Source organism: Cebus imitator, unplaced genomic scaffold, assembly GCF_001604975.1.
Source record: "Cebus imitator isolate Cc_AM_T3 unplaced genomic scaffold, Cebus_imitator-1.0 Scaffold291, whole genome shotgun sequence".
Lineage (NCBI taxonomy): Eukaryota > Metazoa > Chordata > Mammalia > Primates > Cebidae > Cebus > Cebus imitator.
In genome coordinates, this window is record NW_016107606.1 from 2432831 (window position 1) to 2452135 (window position 19305).

At 38.2% G+C, this 19305-nt stretch overlaps 1 protein-coding gene across 8 annotated transcripts in view; it reads right to left on the reverse strand.

Annotated features, from left to right (window-relative positions):
- EBF1 (EBF transcription factor 1) overlaps positions 1–19305 on the reverse strand; it is a 407240-nt gene that overhangs the window by 73692 nt on the left and 314243 nt on the right. For all 8 annotated transcript variants that reach the window (XM_037729062.1, XM_037729064.1, XM_017502096.2 and 5 more), the window contains exon 10: positions 9539–9665. In XM_037729062.1, the coding sequence (XP_037584990.1) occupies positions 9539–9665 (127 nt within the window). The remainder of the gene's footprint in view (positions 1–9538; positions 9666–19305) is intronic.

A 19305-nucleotide genomic window follows, 5' to 3' on the forward strand; every position in this document is an offset into this window, starting at 1 on the left:
ATGAAAGGAGAACCCAAATTCCAGGTGGCTATGCTTTTACATGAAGATAAGGATATATCTCATCATAAGGTACTGCCGGGGCACAAGATGATTCTCAATGACAAAAAATTGTTTTAAATTCATAACTCCCTGATATTTATGTATTTTCAAATGTAAAAACATAAATGACATGATATAAGATATAACTTGATTACGGTGATAAATCAGATATATGCATAGGAAAAATACTGCAAAATATATATTATTAAATAACAGTAATAGCTCACATTGATTGAGTGTTTATGTTAGAAGAAACCAGTAGGAATGTGGGCAATTTCCACGTTATTTTAGTTATGTTTTATTGGTGCTTCCTAAAGTATCTGAAATCAGTATCTATAACTTTGCAATAAAGAATGAAAAACAAGATTGAATGCTCTGGTGGGTGCACGTCTCTTGGTTAACTTTAGCAATGCACAGGACTGGCATCCACATCACTGCAAACACAGACAATTAAAACAAATAATCCCCATCAAACATTTGGAATATATCTTAGGAAAAGAGGAAAAGAAATTTAGAGTTCCGCTTCTTCCTCCTATTCCACGATATCAGAGAAAGTCTCAAGATACACAGTCAAAAGGTGAAGGGTTCATTTATCATGAGGCTTGGTTTCAAAAAACAAAACAAAAATAAAACCTTGAACACCTCCAAATAGTTTATTGGTTTTGAAAACCAAATCATGTTATTTCATACTAAAAAGATTAGAGGTTCAAAACTTTACAGTATTGCATTACATTGGCAAGAATACACATAAAGCTCAGTTCCTACCTTTATTGTTAATAGCGTTCTAATGCCTTACCAGAAATTTATAGTTTAGATATAGCAACACATCTTAAAGATTAAAGCCATGTGACAAATAGTTCATGTTCCTTAATAACCAAATCTCATGCCTTAGATTGGGAGAGCTTATCTGCCTCTTCCTTCTATATGGTTTCATTGGTAGGAAATACTTTATATCCCTATTACATGAATGATGAATGGGACCGTTGGTTATGGTCTGTTATTTGCTTGGCTGTAGTCAATATGTTTTCTTTGGACAGGGATTTCTGTGATTTATCTCTCTCCTGGCCTTATCACTTATTAACTCTGGGTAGACAGGAAAAAGCCAAGGTTGTATATAAGGCCTCGTGGCCATTTAGACCTCTAATGTCAGTGAAAATATCCCTTTTAATGATCCTGTTATACTAGCTACTCAAGTCCTGATTACACTCCACTCCAAATAGGAAATAAAGGTCATATTTCTTGGAAAGTATATACGTAAAATATGCAAAATAATATGCTTCCTTCAGACCAGTTTTATTCTTTGCAGAAACGGCTCCCATTTTATAGCTGTCACGGAAGTACAATGGTTACTTTGAGTGACTTTTGTTGTTGTTGTTCCCATTTTGGCACCAACAGTGTCTAAGTGTGTGAATTCCAGCAGTTTCAGAATCACCGATCACATCAGCAAACATCTGATCAGGAAAAAAATCATATTTTGTAAGAAAATAAAAAAACTTCCTTCAGGGGAGGAGGAGAGGCTTGGGACCTACCCTCTGTATCACAAAAGCAAAAAGAATAAACACTCCCTCTGCCTTGAATTCTTTTCTTTGTGTGTAAACGGTCCATTTGGAGTAATATTTAAGACACGTGGACAGGAGCAGCCTGTGAATTTTTTGCTCTTGTTGGGTCTATTCCAATTAGGACACTGCTCAGGCAGAGCTGCTAGTCAAGTATTCATTACCCAGCCCTCTTTTGGCTGAATCCTAAGTGAAAACAATCTGACAAAAAAGAAAACACATTCTTGCCTTCCTTCCTCCAATTCTTCCTGAGTTTGCTTAGGCTTGTCTTTATAACAATTAACATATGTATAGAATATTACATTGTGCAAAACATTTTAATGGCCATTTTTTCATTGATACTCCAAGCCCCTTGGGATGTACAGAAAAGTGATGGCCCCACCATGCCTCAGGTTGAGGAAGACAGAAACCTAGCAACTTTAACGCCTCTGTCTCCCTCATCCACACATCTAACCCATCTCATGGTCCTTTCCATTTTTCCTCTTAAATTCTTCTTGATTCCTCTCACTCTGTTCCATCTCAGCTGATTACCACCCAAATCAAAGTCACCAAATCTCTTTCCCAGACTACAGCAACGACCTCCTAAGAGGTCTTCCAAGATCCGTTCTGGTCTCCTATGCTTCTTGCAGTCAGAATTAGTTTGTTCCCAAAATGTAAATCTGATCATGTCCACCTGCCATTTCAGACACTTCGAAACTGTCCATCATTCTAACAACCAAACTCCTCCCCATGGCTTAGGAGGTTTGCATATATTTATCCCTGCCCAGCTCTCACAGCCTTCTCTCTTACCATTCTCCTCCTCCTCCTTTATTTTTCAGCCTCATTGGAATTCCCTTTTTTTTCTTTTTGAGATGGAGTTTTGCTCTTTTTGCGTAGGCTGGAGTGCAATAGCACAATCTCTGTACACCACAACCTCCATCTCCTGGGCTCAAGCAATTCTCCTGCCTCAGCCTCCCAGGTAGCTGGGATTACAGGCATGCGTTAATTTGGTATTTTTAGTAGAGACGGGGTTTCTACATGTTGGTCAGGCTGGTCTCAAACTCCTGACCTCAGGTGATTGGCCTGCCTTGGCCTCCCAAAGTGCTGGGACTACAGGCGTGAGCCACTATACCCAGCCAAAATGAATTTTTCTTTTTTTTTTTTGAGACTGAGTCTCACACTGTCACCCAGGCTCACTGCAGTTCTTACAGCCTTTCAAGATACCATGTTTCCTCCCACCCAGGGCCTTCTCATTTGCTCCCTCTGCTGGAAGGCTCATTCCCCAACTCCATGCTACCCCCTCTCTTCACTGATTGTTGGGTTAGCTCTTTGTCATTCTTCAAACCTCGGCTGGGGCATTTTTTTCCTGTAGAGAAATATCTCCAACTGACTGGTCAGAGCTCCTTTATTATGTGCTGATCAAAAGCACTGTTTCTGTCTTTCCAGACATGTACCAGGTTTGAAATAATGAACTTATGAGCATCCATTTTTCCTCTTAGTCTTTAAAATAGTGGAAACGGGGATCGTGTCTGGTTTTGCTCAACACTGTTTTAGGACTTGGCCTAAAACTGGTTTAGAACATTGCCTAGAATAGAACAGGCAATCTATAAACATTTGTGAGATGAATGAATTAGGTAACAAAAGGAAGTGGCAAAATCAGAATAGTACACAGGTCTTTTTATTACTATTCTAATGCCCAGAAAGAAACAATGTCTTTAATCATAGCTTACACATATATAACATCAAAGTACATACTCTAATGACTAATTCTTTGGATTTTCAAAAAAAATAATATCCCCACTATCTGCGTTTTTCGCTTACTTTTGGGGAGCACTCATGCTAGACCAGGTACTCTCAGGATTGCATTGCATATATTAACCCATTTACTCCTTAGATGAAGGTACTATTAAAATAGCTCCGTTTTACAGATAAGAAATTGAAAAATATTTCTAATATAAGCCAAATCTCATTTTTTCCTTTAAAGAAAAAACTACTATGTTCTATGCATATAAAACTTCAAGTAAAAAGGGATAGATTCTTAATTAACAGCTCTTATTTACATTCCATGTCTTCCAGAGCACAAAAATCAATGAAGACCCATTGATCCTGGGCAATATGTCAATCAATTATTAGCACCTATTGCAAGTAAAATGCTGAGCCAACTCGCTTCAACATAGTATATAAAATAATATAAGATTGAGGAAGACTTTTTCTTCATGAATCCTGTAGACTTTTTATGATTTCTCTACCTAAGAACAGAACAAGAGAGCTAAGGGCAAAATGAAGTGAATGATGAATGGAGTTGTCTTAGCACAGGGGACAAAAGAGATCCAAGGACAGAGACTCTCCCAGTCAATCAAGATGAGTTACAGGGAGTATCAAAGTCAGTTAGTCCAACTGACTCATTTCACAGTGAAGAGACTGGAGTGTGGAGCACATAAGCCACTTGTCCTAGGTCTCACAGCCACTGAGTAGCAAAGCTAGGCTACAACGCAACCTTACCGCTCTCAACCCAGGGCTCTGTCCGCTATACCACAGTAAGAATTTGAACTGGATCCTTCAGGTGTATCAACCATGTCCAAATTAGCTAAAGTGAACCGGAGGCACAACAAGGAAACTGGTTTGACTGGAGCATCATAAGCCCAAGGCCCAAAGCACAGTGAGCCAAGCATTGGGACTTGGGCTACATCCTACATACAATGAGCAAAGAGGGAAGGTTTCTCTGCAGGGTAATGACCTGAAAGTAGCTTTTCAAAAGCTTGCTGTGACAAAGAATTTATGTTAGAAAAGGCTAAAGTACAGGAGATCCATTAGGTACAAATTCTCCACTTCTCCCCTATAACTGATGACTTTGTTTAAGCCCAAAGTGGCAGCCTTCATTTTGTAAAGGAGGTTTCCAAGAATGAGAAACAGCTTTCTGGTGAAAACTCTTGAACATGGAATTGAAGCTGATTATAACCTAAATACTTTTGAAGAGAGTTGGTGATAGGCTGTAGGCTGTACCCCTGTTGCTATGGCCTCCAGAGGAGCTGAGATGGAAATAAAAGAACAAGCATGTGCTGTTCCCTAACAAAATTAACATCAGAGAACTTTACAAATTAGGAGCATCTGATTAAAATACTAGTTGTGTGACAAATTTCTGAGAAAATATTTGTTTTAAGCAAATTATTATATTCACACTTATCAATTTCTTTTTCTTGCTACCTTATTTACACTTTGCTCCTTCTATTTGTGGTTGACAGGTGTTACTTGTTTCTTTAAACTGATGTCTATGGTAGTGTTACTAAAAATCCCAAAAGATATTTATTAGATTTCTAGGAAGATGATGAGGATGATAAACAATACATGGAAAATAGTTATTCCATAGTAGGGACTCAGAAACAAACAAATGAATAATAATGGCCACCATTTATTAATGGAAACTACTAGTATCTAGCCTCATGCTAAATATAGTTCCTGGATCCCAAAACTTTACATATGTTTCCCTGATCCTAAAAACAACCCCAGAAAGGTATTATTATTATTTCCTTATAAAGATAAGGTGACTTGGTTTAGAGCCATCTTATGATGTTCCAAGGATATCCTCTCTAGTAAGTGGTAGATCTGAGAGTTTAATCTATTATATCCATCATCTTGTACCCATGCACTCAATTGGTATGCTGTACTATTCCCGTAGGGGTGAGGGAAAAAAGGATGGGGGAGTAAAGAAAAGAGAGAGGAAGGAGAAAGGGAGATAGGAGAGATAAGAGAGCAAGAAAAAAATAAGAGGGATGGTGAGAAAAAAAAGGAAACCTTAAAAGTCATGATAAAAGTTGTCAAGTTCCACAGAGCATATGCAGACAAAATAGCCCCTCTTATGTGGAAAACAACGTATTATGCGTTGGCAAGGGATGCCAAGTTATTTTGGGCACAAGGTACAAACAGGAAGTATTTCCATGAAGAATTCTCATTTCAAAGTTAGTTCACAGGCTAATACACAGGAATGTGAGTTAGTCCTTCCACAAGAACAGGAATTTGGGTGAAAAGTGTTTGGAATTGGAAAATTTACCAGTAGGAAGGATCTAATAAGTGACTTAACCAGTCATCTGAGCTGTTAGATGGTCATTCATCAGGGTTTTCACCAACTTGTGGGGTATCAGGTGGTATACAGCTCTCCGGGTACCCTAGCCTGGTCAAACCTTGTCCTGGTGGCCCATTCTTCCAGTCATATGTTCCCCAAGATACAGAGACCTCTCTGAAGGAAAAATAGCTAGAATGAAGGCAAAACATGCATTTGGAATTGGCCACTTCGTACCAGGAAAACCAACTACAAAAACTTTGAGGAAGCAGCTAAAGGTGCCTAAGAGTCTTTTATTAGCCTTCCAAGGCTGCTTAGGGCTTAGCAGGAGAGATCACAATTCTAAAAGATCCAAGTCCCTTAAAGATGTAACAGCTGCAAGAAAACAAGCTTTGAGAATAATAAAGCTTTTAGGGAGAGCCCTTACATGGCAATGGGGTTATGGAAGATTTAATTCCCACTGGACTGACTGACCAGAAACAATGATAGGGCTTTGAAATCAATCCTGTGATTAGATAGCATTTTTATTTCCTTCTCTTAGAAAACATGTATTGAAAATTAAAGTCAGCCTTGCCCTACATTCATATAAGAATAACTGGACACAATAAAGTAAGATCTAGAAAGTGCTATTGAGCTTTTCTGTTTTTAATCCAGCCAGGATTCACTTTCCAGAGCCTGTGACGCTGACTGGACAAACACAAGGGCATGGCACATTGGCAGCTATGGTTTACTTGTGTGTTTCTGGTCTCAAGAACCAATGAGGGAGAGATATATGCTTACCACTGTTACAAGTGGAGCTAGCTTGCAGGCAATCTGTGCTTGGTCAGATTCTTCCCTCCCCAAAAGATCTGCCTTTATTAGTACAGATTAGGCCGTGCTGTTCCTGCCTCTTTTCTTCTTTTTCATGATTATGGACTTCTAGAGACATTCGCATCTACAAACGCAAACTCTCTCTTGCATACTTTAAAAACAGCAGTAAGGCCTTAGTTTGGGGTGTTACTTTTCAACTCAATATTTTTAAAGGGAACAATTCCAAGAGATATTTCACTAACAAATAAGAGGGTTAGCTCACCCAATCCAGAAAACCAAGTCTCACATCTTGAAATACTATGGATGTTAAAGAAAATGAAGTGTGAACTTCTGTGGGTAGACAGAGGAGGGGTGCTGTACATTTACAATGATCTGAGCAGTTGTTTGGATACAAAGAACAGAGAGGTTTTATGAGCCATCTCTATACCCTTACTGGTAAGTGGTGACAGCAGAGGTAAACTGAGTAAATCACAGAGAGTAGCCCCAGCCATGAACAAGCAATGCATGGCGGAGGCATTTAATGCTAATGATCAAAAGGTCCGTGCATAGGTCACCAATGAATACAGATTCCCTTTCGTTAGAAATGAAGTGATGTCACAATAACTGTTAACAGCCAAGTAACTATACCAGAGGGGAAATCGTTGTGCCAATTTCTTCAGATTTTTATTTTTCCAATATGGGGAAAGGTTAGACTCTCTCCTAGAATACTTAAAAAAAAACAGGGCTTCTTTTCTGCTGCCCACAGTTTGAGGCCAGATCACCAGAAGCATTTTTTCATACCTTAAATTTCCCACAGATGTACACACGTGCATATGCACCAACTTATTGCTCTTATCCTTAACTACTTTTCTAGCCTTGAAAATATGACACTTTTATCTTTTATCCTAACTCCAGTGTGATATAGATTTTCCAAGATCTGATTTCTTAAACTGATGGCAATTTTTTGAATGGTTAAAAAACTCCAAATAATGATGGATCCCTAGCTCTTTGCTTTTGAGAACTTAAGTAATTTAATGAGGGCAATTTTTTTTTTCTAACTTTTATGGCCAGGTGGCTCTAGGGGATATTTTGTTGAAGACTGATTAAAAATAATTTCTTCTAAATGAGACCTGACCACAAAATGGAACCATTAATAGGCAGGGACGTTGTCACCAAAGCGGAAACCATGCCTGATTGCCTCCTGTACCTCCCACCACACAAGCCTTTACTTCTTTTTCTTCTCCTTTTCTTGTTCTTAATAGCTGAGTAAATAAGCAGCCAGCGAGGCCTAAATGTTTTTGGCCAAAAACAGAGTCCAAACTTCTCAGAGAAAACATTTGGCCTCTGTGGTTTTGAAATATGTTCCAGAACACTGAGTTCAGTGAGTAACATTGTGAAAAACTCCCATCCATTGGAATGATGCTGGGGAATGTTACAGTATCACAAGTTTCAATTGGTCCTTTTCCTGTAGCCCCATAATGAGACTTGTAAAACACACACACACACACACACCACACACACACACACACCACGCACTGCTATGTGGAAGTTCTCATGGGAAAAATGAATGGCAAGAAATCCTAGCTTTAAAAGAAACAGCTAATCTGCTAGTTTGATTGTTCTTCAAAACTTACGCTGAACCAATGAGCCTAATTAAAAACACTTGGCCTACTTCTATAAAGCATCATAGCTTTCTCTATGCTTCGTTTGTATACACCACAAACCTCCAGATAGACTATTATTTTTTCAAGTGCTCACTAACAAAGTGCTGACTTTGTTGGGATGGCTGAGCTAATTTCTTGAACTCAGTGTGAAACCTTAGCTAAACAAAATTGTGGTAATTTTCCTTAATTTGTAAAAGCGATTGGAGTGCAAACAAAATTTTCCTCTTGGGTCAATCCTATAATTTTCAATTAACTAAAACTAATCGTCAGGCAGGCACCAAACCTGCATTTTGTTTAAAGGCCTGGGAGGCATTTCCAAGGGTCAGGATGCATTAATTGTTTTTATAATTTCAAGAGAGAGAAAAAAAATGGGTGACTAAGAAGTATGTTTGGTTTTACTCCTAATATTGAAATACAAGGGAAAGATGCTTTGAAGTAAAATGTCACAGAAAAGTAAAATTTGTCCATTTAATTGTATGGTTATAATTATGATTTGTTAACAGTTATCCTTTCACTTCTCTGTTATCTCTTTGTGTGAAAGCAACTTCCTCTCTGTACGTATTCTGGCCTTGCAGTCTCTTACTGAATGGAAAACGAGACCTGGAACCAGTTCATGGAGACAGCTACCATTACCCAGGGCTGACTGACGCTAAGCAGAGGGCCCAGAACTGCACTCCAAGTGTGGTTCTTTGCCAGCAGCATCAGCCTCACCTGGGAACTGTTAAGCAACACAAAATCACAGGTTCTACCTAGACCTGCTATAGCAGAATGTGAATTGTAAAAGATCCCTGGATGTTTGGTTTGCACATCACAATCTAGGGATCTCTTAGAGTCCACATTGGGCACTCAGCCTCTGTGCTTGATGTAATTCCACAGAGATGCTGCCTGGTTCTCTCCATCTGATAGGAGGGAATTCACATTCACTCTGGAACCCTAGCTTCTTGTCACAAGGCAGATCCATGTGCCAAGACTGTTTTGGGAGGACAAAAATGCAGCGTACTTGGAAAGAAGGCACCAAGCCAGAATTAAATATAAAAACTTCCAATCGTATGTAATTCGAATGCTGTGAACAGGTTAGAGGAAAGACGCACTGTTCATGAAAGCACAACCCTACTCCATAAAGCAAACGAACCCTAACAAGGTGGCTTAACATCCAGAAACTCCAGATTGTCTACACCTCTTTCCCCTTCTCTCATTTTTCATGTTACATCTTTAAGTATCCAACCAGTTATTTCAACAGATCCTGCCATTCAGCATGGAAACCTAGATGAATTCTTAATAATAATACAATAATAAAAGCACCCTGTTTGGTCATACATATGGTAAAATGAAGAAAGCAAGTAGGCTTTAATTCGATTTTAAAATAAAATATATGGTTTTATACATAACAGATAATGGAAAAGACCACACGAGACCAAGGCAGTTCTGTGCTCACCATCTGTAGCAGTTCTTACCTGTGTAAATGAATCTGCCTGGTGTTCCTTTGCAGAACTGCTTCGATTTGTAGGACAGTGTGACTTCCACAACACCAGGGATGTGCCGAGGAGGGGTCTGCACACGGATGGCATGAGGAGTGATCAACTGGAAGAGACATTTGGAGGGAAAAATTGTCATTGCAATATTTAAAACTTCACAGCTCTCCATAAACAAAGCTTTAAAACACATAATTAACTTGTCTACATTTAAATCCAATCTTGATGGAACCTGCATGAAAGACACTGATGACAATATTTACAAATGCCGTGAGTACAGCCATAACAACATTATCTGCATTTTCCTACATGGCAGGCCTTCTGCTTCCTGGTTTGAACAGGGAACCTGGCCTAATGAAATGATTTATCTACTACAGGATATCCTTTGGAAAATCTCTGAAGCAGACACCCAAATGAGAGCTGAGCTCTGCCATGCCTCTCCAGAAGTTGATGGGCCTGGTGTTTGAGCTGAGCCCATCAACATGTGGAAAACACAGAGGTAGGGAAACAGTAGGCCAAGACCTCTGATTAGCTGCAGAGTGCACGTATCAAGTACCCCGAAGACCATTTGGTGTATTAACTACCAGAGGCACAATCAAAGAGCTTTAAGGGGAAAGCAAAGAATCTGCCTCACTGGAATAGCTTATGGATCTGGCAGAAATCAGGACTCTCCATAAAAGGGAAATGGAAGGCTGGGGAGGTTGCAGAATGATCACTGGTCCATTATGCAATGCCACGTGCACAATGAGAAAGTTCATTTCTGAATTCTGTTGGCAATCAGATTACACCATGAAGCAGAATTTATGTTTTATTACTCTTATCTTTGTTTACATAACTAAAATATTATTAATGGCCATAAAACTGGCATTATCTGTGTCTTTGAAAAATCCAGCCCTGGTATTTGACTGGTTGACCTCTGATGGTGCTGGATTCTACATGTTCTCTTTCTATGGGATTCTGCAATTGTCTACTCTGACTCCTTTCAGATGCAGTTAGCTCAACATTTGTGGTGTTGAGTCCACTATATACAGTGGAAAATTTATACAGTGTACACAAGTTTAACATGTTTGTGCTGTTCTCATGGGGATAACTTAGAAAGGGCTCTTATTTCAATGTGCAAACGCGGCCCAGTTCAAGTGTTTTCCCCAGAGAATCACAGATAACACCATGAGAGGCTGGATACAGCCCATGGGTCCCTCCACTGAGTAAACCATTCTAACACTAAGTCCTACGGAGAATAATTTGAGAAACTTACTGCTGCTAGAGGACAAATAATTTCTACCAAATGCTCCCTCTTGAAACAAAGAAAAAGTCATCTGCATAGAAACCATGTTAAATTAAGCAATTACAAATGCCTTATCCTCTTCCATAGACTATATGGAGCCTTAGATTATTTGCTGAAGATGCACAAAAGATATTTCAGTAAGACCATGTTTATGTGGAACCCCTGAAGACTGAGTTCATCTCCATGGCTTAGTGTTTTCAGTGGCTAAGGTTCTACCCATCAAAACACATGCAAAAAGTTTCTTAAAATTGTATTCTACACAGGAACAGAAAACCAAATACCACATGTTCTCACATATAAGTAGGAGCTAAGCACTGGGTACTCATAGACATCAACATGGCAACTACAGACATTGGGGACTCTAGAGTGGGGAGGGAAGGAAGGGAGTGAAGATTGAAAAACTCTATCTGTACATTGCTCACTACCTGGATGGCAGGGTCATTTATATCTCAAACCTCAGCATCAATATAGCCACACAACGAACCTGCACATGTACCCCTAAATCTAAAGTAAAAGTTAAAATTATAAAAAAAGTTCTATTCATATCGTTGATTCTTCCAAAATGCATGGTATGTTTTTAAAATAAGCAAAGCATATATAATTTAACTTACCCTTGGTAAATCAAGATCATCATTTGGAATATTCTTGCTATAATATAAAAAAAAGCCCTAAATGACTATTGAGGTATGAAGGGCTATTTATCCCTGTACTGAATGGCTCAAGGTTTCTAGGATTTTGAAATTATTTCTATTTTACTCTGCTTCTTTGCCTTTTTCTTCCTATTGTTCTTAGCACCTTCTAATTTGCTCTTGTAATCTGTAAGCATGGAAATCAGGAAATTGAGTTTCATACTACAGAGAGAATAAGAGAAGGAGGAGGCTCTGAAAGCAGTGAAAGATGATCTTCCCCAAAGCAAGAGCATGGTCATCTCAATTGTTCAGACACTGTTACTGCAATGTTTGGAACTAACACTTTTTGAGTACCCAGGAGGAATCTACCATGTTGCTGGATATTTTACATATAAACACCAATTTGGTGAGAACAATGACTGTATTTTTATCCTTTTTTTCAGATGAGAAAATCTTAAAATGAAGTTGCTTGCATAGGGAACTTTACCCTTTTCACAGCAAGGTAGAGCAAAAGGTGACACTGATGCAGTTAAGAAAAGTGACAGGGCAAATACTTCCTTTGTAATCATAGAGAAGAGATTGTTCATATGGAAACTCTTTAAAGGTAGTAACAAACTCATTTTTTTTTCTGATCTAAATACTTTGTGTGTGTGTTTTCTGTACCCATGCTATCTCCATTTTTCATTTATTGCCTGGTCCTTTGCTGTGTTTTTGGTAGTGAAGGACGGTCCATGTTGTTATATCCCAAATACAAGGTATGCTTCTAATTTTAACACATACTTGGGATATAGAGTACCATCAACTCACAATAATACTTAGAAGAACTTTCAGCCAGTTAGAAAACACTTCACCTGCTCTCAGGGGAAATACATTTTAAAAGATGGAAAGATATTAGTAAATAGATGGATGAAGATTCTTTTTAAGTATAGGGACTTAATATGTATGAGTTGCTATATTGAGAAACAAAATTCATGGGCTTTATAAATTGATTAGATATGACTGCAATAAAACTACAGACTGAGAGTGGCGCTTTAGCATAAAGCATTAGGCGCAGGAAATGCAAACAAATTTTCATTTACAATTTCATTTTCAATTTTAATTAATTGTCCTAACTAAAGCAGAGATTCTTTCTAAACAACAATCCTTCACAGATGAGGTAGAATCTGAATCACAATTAGAGAATAAATTTGTTGATGTTTTCCTAGCTGTGAATGTTAGTCTGAAAAGAGTCTTTAGCATTGACACATGATATTGATGTTTATGGAGGAAAAACATTTTAGCTAACTTTGATCAATTTGAAAGCACAGGCTTATTTACTAATCACTCAGAGAACTGTAGAATGTATTGCTGGAAGGAATGTTAGTGATAGTTGAAAGCTAATCTTCTCATTTTGACAGCTAAGGACACAGAAATCTAGGAATGTTTAGTGGCTCCAAAAATTGACCCAACATCCTAGAGGAAGGACAGGGTCTAGATCTAGGGTGTAGAACTCAGGATCCACAAATTACAAAATAAGTTTCACACATTGTTTCAGCCTGGCTGATCTAAAGGCAGCCACTCAAAGCAACAGAAGGAGGGAGGGCTAGTTTAAATTTTTCAAATGTCCATCATTGGAATGTTACTTTCTTAGTTTTGTCATATCTACATACCACCAATACAATTACATACTTAATATTTCTAAAAGTGATTATCTTTTTGTTTAAAAGACTTGTTTTAAAAGAAATCTTTATGTCACTACCATAATTGAAAAACTGGTATCAACTGCTGAAATAAGAAGGTATTGTACATAGTAATCTTGAAGTTAATATGATGTAAATTCTAGCTGGATATTGTTGACAACCTGAAGGAGTTTACTGAAAAGGGTGATTAGCTAGTGTTAGATGTTAAAGGCTTCTTTGTCCTGAGACTTTATCCCTTTAATAAAAATCAGAATTATGAAATTTTAAAAAAAGATTAAAAGAGAAACAAAAGGAGACTAACTTTCTCATAGTGTAATTCAGTTCTACTTTATGTCTGTGTCAAATCTAAAATTGTCTCTTGTATTACCAGGGGCACACGCCCTATTACCTTGGTAAATACTGTTCTAAGTGATTGAAGAACAGATTAATTCTTTTTTTTTTAATTTATTTTATTGCATTTTAGGTTTTGGAGTACATGTGGAGAACATGCAAGATTATTGCATAGGTACACACGTGGCAGTGTGATTTGCTGCCTTCCTCCCCCCATCACCTATATCTGGCATCTCTCCCCTTGCTATCTCTCCCCAACTCCCTACCCCCCACCGTCCCTCCCCTATTTCCCCTCAACAGACCCCAGTGTGTAGTGCTCCCCTCCCTGTGTCCATGTGTTCTCATTAGAACAGATTCATTCTTTGACTTAACTTCCTTAAATTACAAACTAAACAATTTAGGCTAGAAATATTCCTCTGAAACTCTGTAGCATCTGACACCACTCTTCCTTGGAACTCTCCATTTTCTTCACTTATGGGACACTGATCATAAGACTTAAGACTTGCAAACTGTCTAATGGTTTAGCAAGGCATTTTCATATTCACTCATTTTTAAAACTCATCTTTATGGTTTATGTGTTTCAGATGAGGAAAGTTGATGGTCAGGCAAGTTAACTAACATTAATTGAAACACTAGGATGAAAACCTATCTCTTATACATGTAAATAAGTATTTTCCAGAGATTTTCTCTTATTCATTGATTCTGGATTATTTTGGTTTTCTTCATTTGCCCCATTTTTCTGTCAACTTGTTAACTGTAGAAATTTCACAAGTTTTGTCCCTTTTTTTCTCTCTATTTGCCTAGCACTTATTGATTTCACCCATTAGCTCAACCACCTCAGCTAAACTGATTTCCAAATCGACACCTGTAGACTTGATCTCTTTGGCCAAGCACCAAACTTTTATGAGCAACAGAGTAACAGAATCTCCCCAAACAAGTCTTCTTGCCATCTCAATCTCAACATGACCCAAGCCAAATTTATCCTCTTACTACCTCTAAATGTATTTCTTGTTCCTGTGTCTCCTGTCTCAGTTAAAGGAGTGTTAGCCTTTGAATTACGCAAAATAGAAAACTCGAGGTTATCATTATTCCTTTTTCTTCCTTTATTTTTCTTAAGTCGTATTGATTTTGCCCCTTAACTGGACCCACTGGCTCTTCTCTGCTTCTCTTTCTCCTGTTCAGGCTGCCACTCTTTCTTCCACTATTACAGTATTAGGAAAAATTGCCTTCTAAATGACCTCCCTCTGCTACTTTTTCCATCACAATTATCTTCTTCAAATACAATCTCATCATGTTACGCCCTGCCTCAAACCCTCAGCTGCCTCCTTTGTCTGTGACTCCAGTGAGAAATGATAAGATGAAATTTTTAAAAAGTTTAAAAATTAATACTTAAAAAGTAGGCACCAAAAGATCTTTGCTAAATGGTAAGAGTGTTTATTTCTGAACTTCTAACATTCAATGTGCTTTGTCTTCTCTGCCTGCCTCTCCCTCCTATGTATATGTATTTCTGTGTGTGTAAATTCCCCAAACTTACACCAGATCACATAAGTAATTATGAAATAAAGATATTTGTATGAAGCCATTATTTTTATAATGAAAAAAATGTTATTTAAAAGTAGAATAACATCAGTTTGGGGCAATATGTATTACATGTGATTATATAAGAAATTTGATGTATATTTGCATAGGAGAAAGGAAAAACATCAAAATGTTAATGGAAGTTACCCCTAGATGGTAGAAATATGGGTAATTTTACTTTCTTCTCTACGCCTCTCTGAATTCTCCAATTGCTCAACAATAAAATTGCATTAATATTATATTCAGAAGAAATAATTTTTCCATGTGGCATTAAGACGAAACACACATAATCTCTGTGGGGCTCCAGGTGAGGCTGTCAGCATACCAGGGACCTGCCAGCAGCAACACTTCTGCTCCCTCTAAGCTGCATGTGTGAGCATTTTCTCTTCTCCAGACTCAGACCACAGGACCTGAAGAACACTGTAGGGGTTAGCCAGGCGAGGTATGCTCAGTGTGGCCTCTGGGTGCAAAGTAAAGCTGCTGTGGCCATGACAGAGATGGAGGTGGTTGAATGGGGCCTTCTCCTTGACAGGAGAGCTGAAATCAAGACAGAGAATGCATGGTAGATTGTGCAGCTGCGCATGTAGATCTCCAAAGAGGCAGCCTGCAAAGTCTGGAAGCCCAGAAGAGGGGCAAGGAAGAGGACAATCTTCTACATGGCTTTCAGACAGCCTCCCATCATATCAAAAGTATGGCCCCTACAGTGGGTAAATGAGAATACCTAGTGTTTAAAAACATGAATGGAAGCATGTTGTAGAATTCCAGGGAAAAAGGGTAACTCTTGCAGGCTACTTTCTCCTCTGAGAGCCATTTTATTATCTGTGTTGTTCCAGTTCTCACTAAATTGACGATGGTACTGACCTTGATAATGACTTCAACAATAACGACCTTTTGTGGTCTTATTCCCACGTGTCAAGCACTTTGTTAAACTCTTTCAGTGATTTATATCCTGTAGTATTAAGGGATAGGTATGATTATTAGCTGATTCATGGATGAGGAAAGTAAGTTTCAGGAAAGTTAAGAAATATGATCAAGGAACCAACTGGAAATGGCAAGTCAGGCCTAACTAGTGACCATCATTATACAACCATGACTGTCTCTCCATGTGACTGTTTATTGTTTTTCCACAATTCCTGGTACATGTACTTTGCATCTGACCTCTGCCTTTGAAAGCATGGATTGTATCCTCAGCTTTTCTCATACCTTGAAACACCCTGGGAACGTAGTGGGCACTCAAACAACTTTCCTCACTGATGAAAGGCAAGCTGAGAATAATACCTCAGGAAAACAAAAAAGCAATTCCAAGATAAGCCTTTATGCATGTTTTCCAACCAATAGGAGTCGGTAAAATAAATGCAATTTGAAGTTCCAAGCCACAGAGCCAAAAAATAACTGGGATTACTAGAAAGCACACCAGCAATTTCTCATTACTAGTTTTAGTACCTAATATTTTAACCTTAATCACCTTTAACACTTAAAAGTAAAGAAAAAAATGTACAAAACAAGCAAAGACTCGAAGAGAAGGGACAAAAGGAAAGAAAGGTTTCTTCTCTGGAAAAATAATGAACATTTGTGGCTAGAAAAAGCCTATTGTGGTCACTGGCAAGGTGGTTTTTAGATGTTACCCATCTAAGCGGCAGGGTTCTAAATAAGGCATGCTAGCCCATTCGCCCATTGACACCCTCTGTGCCTCAGTTTACTAATCTTATACTGCAATAGCACCTATCTGCTCTGTGGAGGTGCTGATAATAATATTACATGTGCTTTATGTTTGGGCAGAGCTTCTCTAGAGATCCTAAAGCACTCTCCAGATTAATGTTTTAATTTATGTATTAATAATTCTCACAGCATTCTCCGTCCTCCTCAGGATAATAATATCCACCTCTTTTGAGATAGGCAGGGGGTACTGAGTGATGGACACGAAGCAGACACTTAAATAAGAAAACTGTAACACAAGAGCGTAATTAAAGCTCTAAAACCAAATCAAACTACAGAGTTTTAAAGAGATACCACAGTGTTAGGGACCAAAGAGGCAAACTTATCTTTCCTCCACCACTCTGAAACGTGCATGTTTTTGGTTAGACATGGCATTTAAAAGATATTATTTTCAGGAGTTCCTAAAGGAAACTGAAATATGAAAATTATGTATTCTTGGCCACTGTGCTGGCTGATCTTCCACATTATAGCTCTATTTCCCTGAAGTGGCTACAACATAAACCAGGAGATGCCAGCTCTTCTTCTGAGTCCCTTGGTGTGTTTTGGTTTGTTCCCTAATCAGAGTTCTCTGGGTTTCATAACACAGATTCTTTCATTCCCAAGAATTGCCTGTCTCAAAAACAGTGTATGATTTCTCAGGGAACGTGAGAAAAAGCCAGAGGAGGCATTTACTGTTTCACAAACATTCTGGTTTCCTTTTGTGCTTTTAAGAAAATAACTTCAAACCGATGTTTACCAAAATATGCTGAGTCACATGAATCCTTAAAGATAAACTTTATGTATGAATGTCAAAGACTTTTGAAATTAAAGTCTCAGAAATTGAGTTAAATGGGGGAACTTAAAATCTAGCTTTTGAATAGTCATGTTACTTAACACTGAAATTTCTCTCAACGTGGATATCAACATAGACTCAGATGGACAGTAGAACGACGTAGATGCTCTTTCCTGTTAATTGTCTGTGTCCCCTTAAGTGGAATATCAGCCCCATAAGGATATGAACTTGTCCTTCCTTGTTTTTGCTATGTTCTCAGTGTTTAACAAGGCCTGGAACCAGTAGGCCCTCCATAAATACTTGTTGAACACTGAATGAATAAATATTGTGATGCCATTAGCCACCATTAATAATTAAGATAAAGATTCACTAAAGTTCCTTATGAATCTACAAAAAGGAAATAACACCATTCCATTCAGAATTCTTTTTACTAAAAAATACCCAAATAACAACAACAAGAAACTTTTTACTTTGCCACCACAAGCTTCCTGGTATCCTCATTAAACATTCACAGAAATATAGTGCCCAGTTCTTCTGACCAGGAATTTAACCAGGTCCCTAAATCAATGCAGTGAATTGTGCAAAACAAAACGGCAACAAGATCATCTTTCAAAATAACAGATTTGGGAGAAAAAGACTGTAGTAAATACATTATGCTTCCGCTACCTCTGGTTTTGTGAGTTTATTTATTTATTTTGTAATTTATTTTTTAAATATACTTTCTCCAGCTCTCTTCCCAGGATGTAGATCTTGTGCCAATTGGGCCCCATTAAAGACTGGATCCCATCCTGACCATCTGGGAGCTGGAAAAGCAAGGGTGAGTTCCTGAGGCCCAGGGTATTCCAGAAGGAGAGCATCAGACACCAGCAACGCCAGCCCCTGTGGTTTGAGGCTGCACAATGAGCTCTTTCTCAAGGCTTGTTTTTCTAAATTCAGTCAAGAAGGAACATCATTCCCTACTCAGGCCTGGCTCAGTGTCCTGTGTTCCTTGCTTGTTTGTTTGAAAATTAAAATATAAAAGGAAAAGGAAATCAGAATGCATTTATGGAAGGGGATGAATGCTTGTTATCAATGTTGGCAATTCACAAGGCAGAATCTTTGCCTGTGGAATTAGGAAAGAAAAATATAAAAGCCAACAGACTGATAGCTGAAGTAGTCAGGGAATGAATTCACCTTTCACCAAAAGACTTATAGAGTCTTTCCAAGCTATTTAAAAAAAAAAAAAAAAAAAAAAGATGTCAAAGCTTTAAGATACGAAGACTCATTCTATCATTTTTTGTGGTGTTGTTAATATCTACATATGGTATACATTGATGCTAGCACATACAACCAGTAATTCCTCACTTAAGATTCAGGAACTCAGAGATGTGATAAAAATTAAGCACTACAAAAAATTGAAGCCAAACCCCTTTTAACAATGTGTCTCTACAATTCCTTCTGCTGAAAGTCTTTCAAGGTTGCATTATACATACCTTGCTGTTTTAAACAGTATATATTAAATATAATTGCTAGCTCTTTATTGATTACTCAGGGCCACCGTCATTAGAAACAGTCATTAATGAGCTGCGCAGTAATATAGTTCTGTGTCTGCTTTTTAGGCTTTTTATTTCTTCCCTAGACATCAGGCCATCAGCTGTCACTGAGCCTGCATCCAATGGCCCGCCTCCACACTTGATCTGCCTCTAGTTTGGGCCTCTTAATTTGCTGTTACCTAGGAAAACAGATAACGTAGTTTCTTAAGTATTATGTCCAGGTATGGT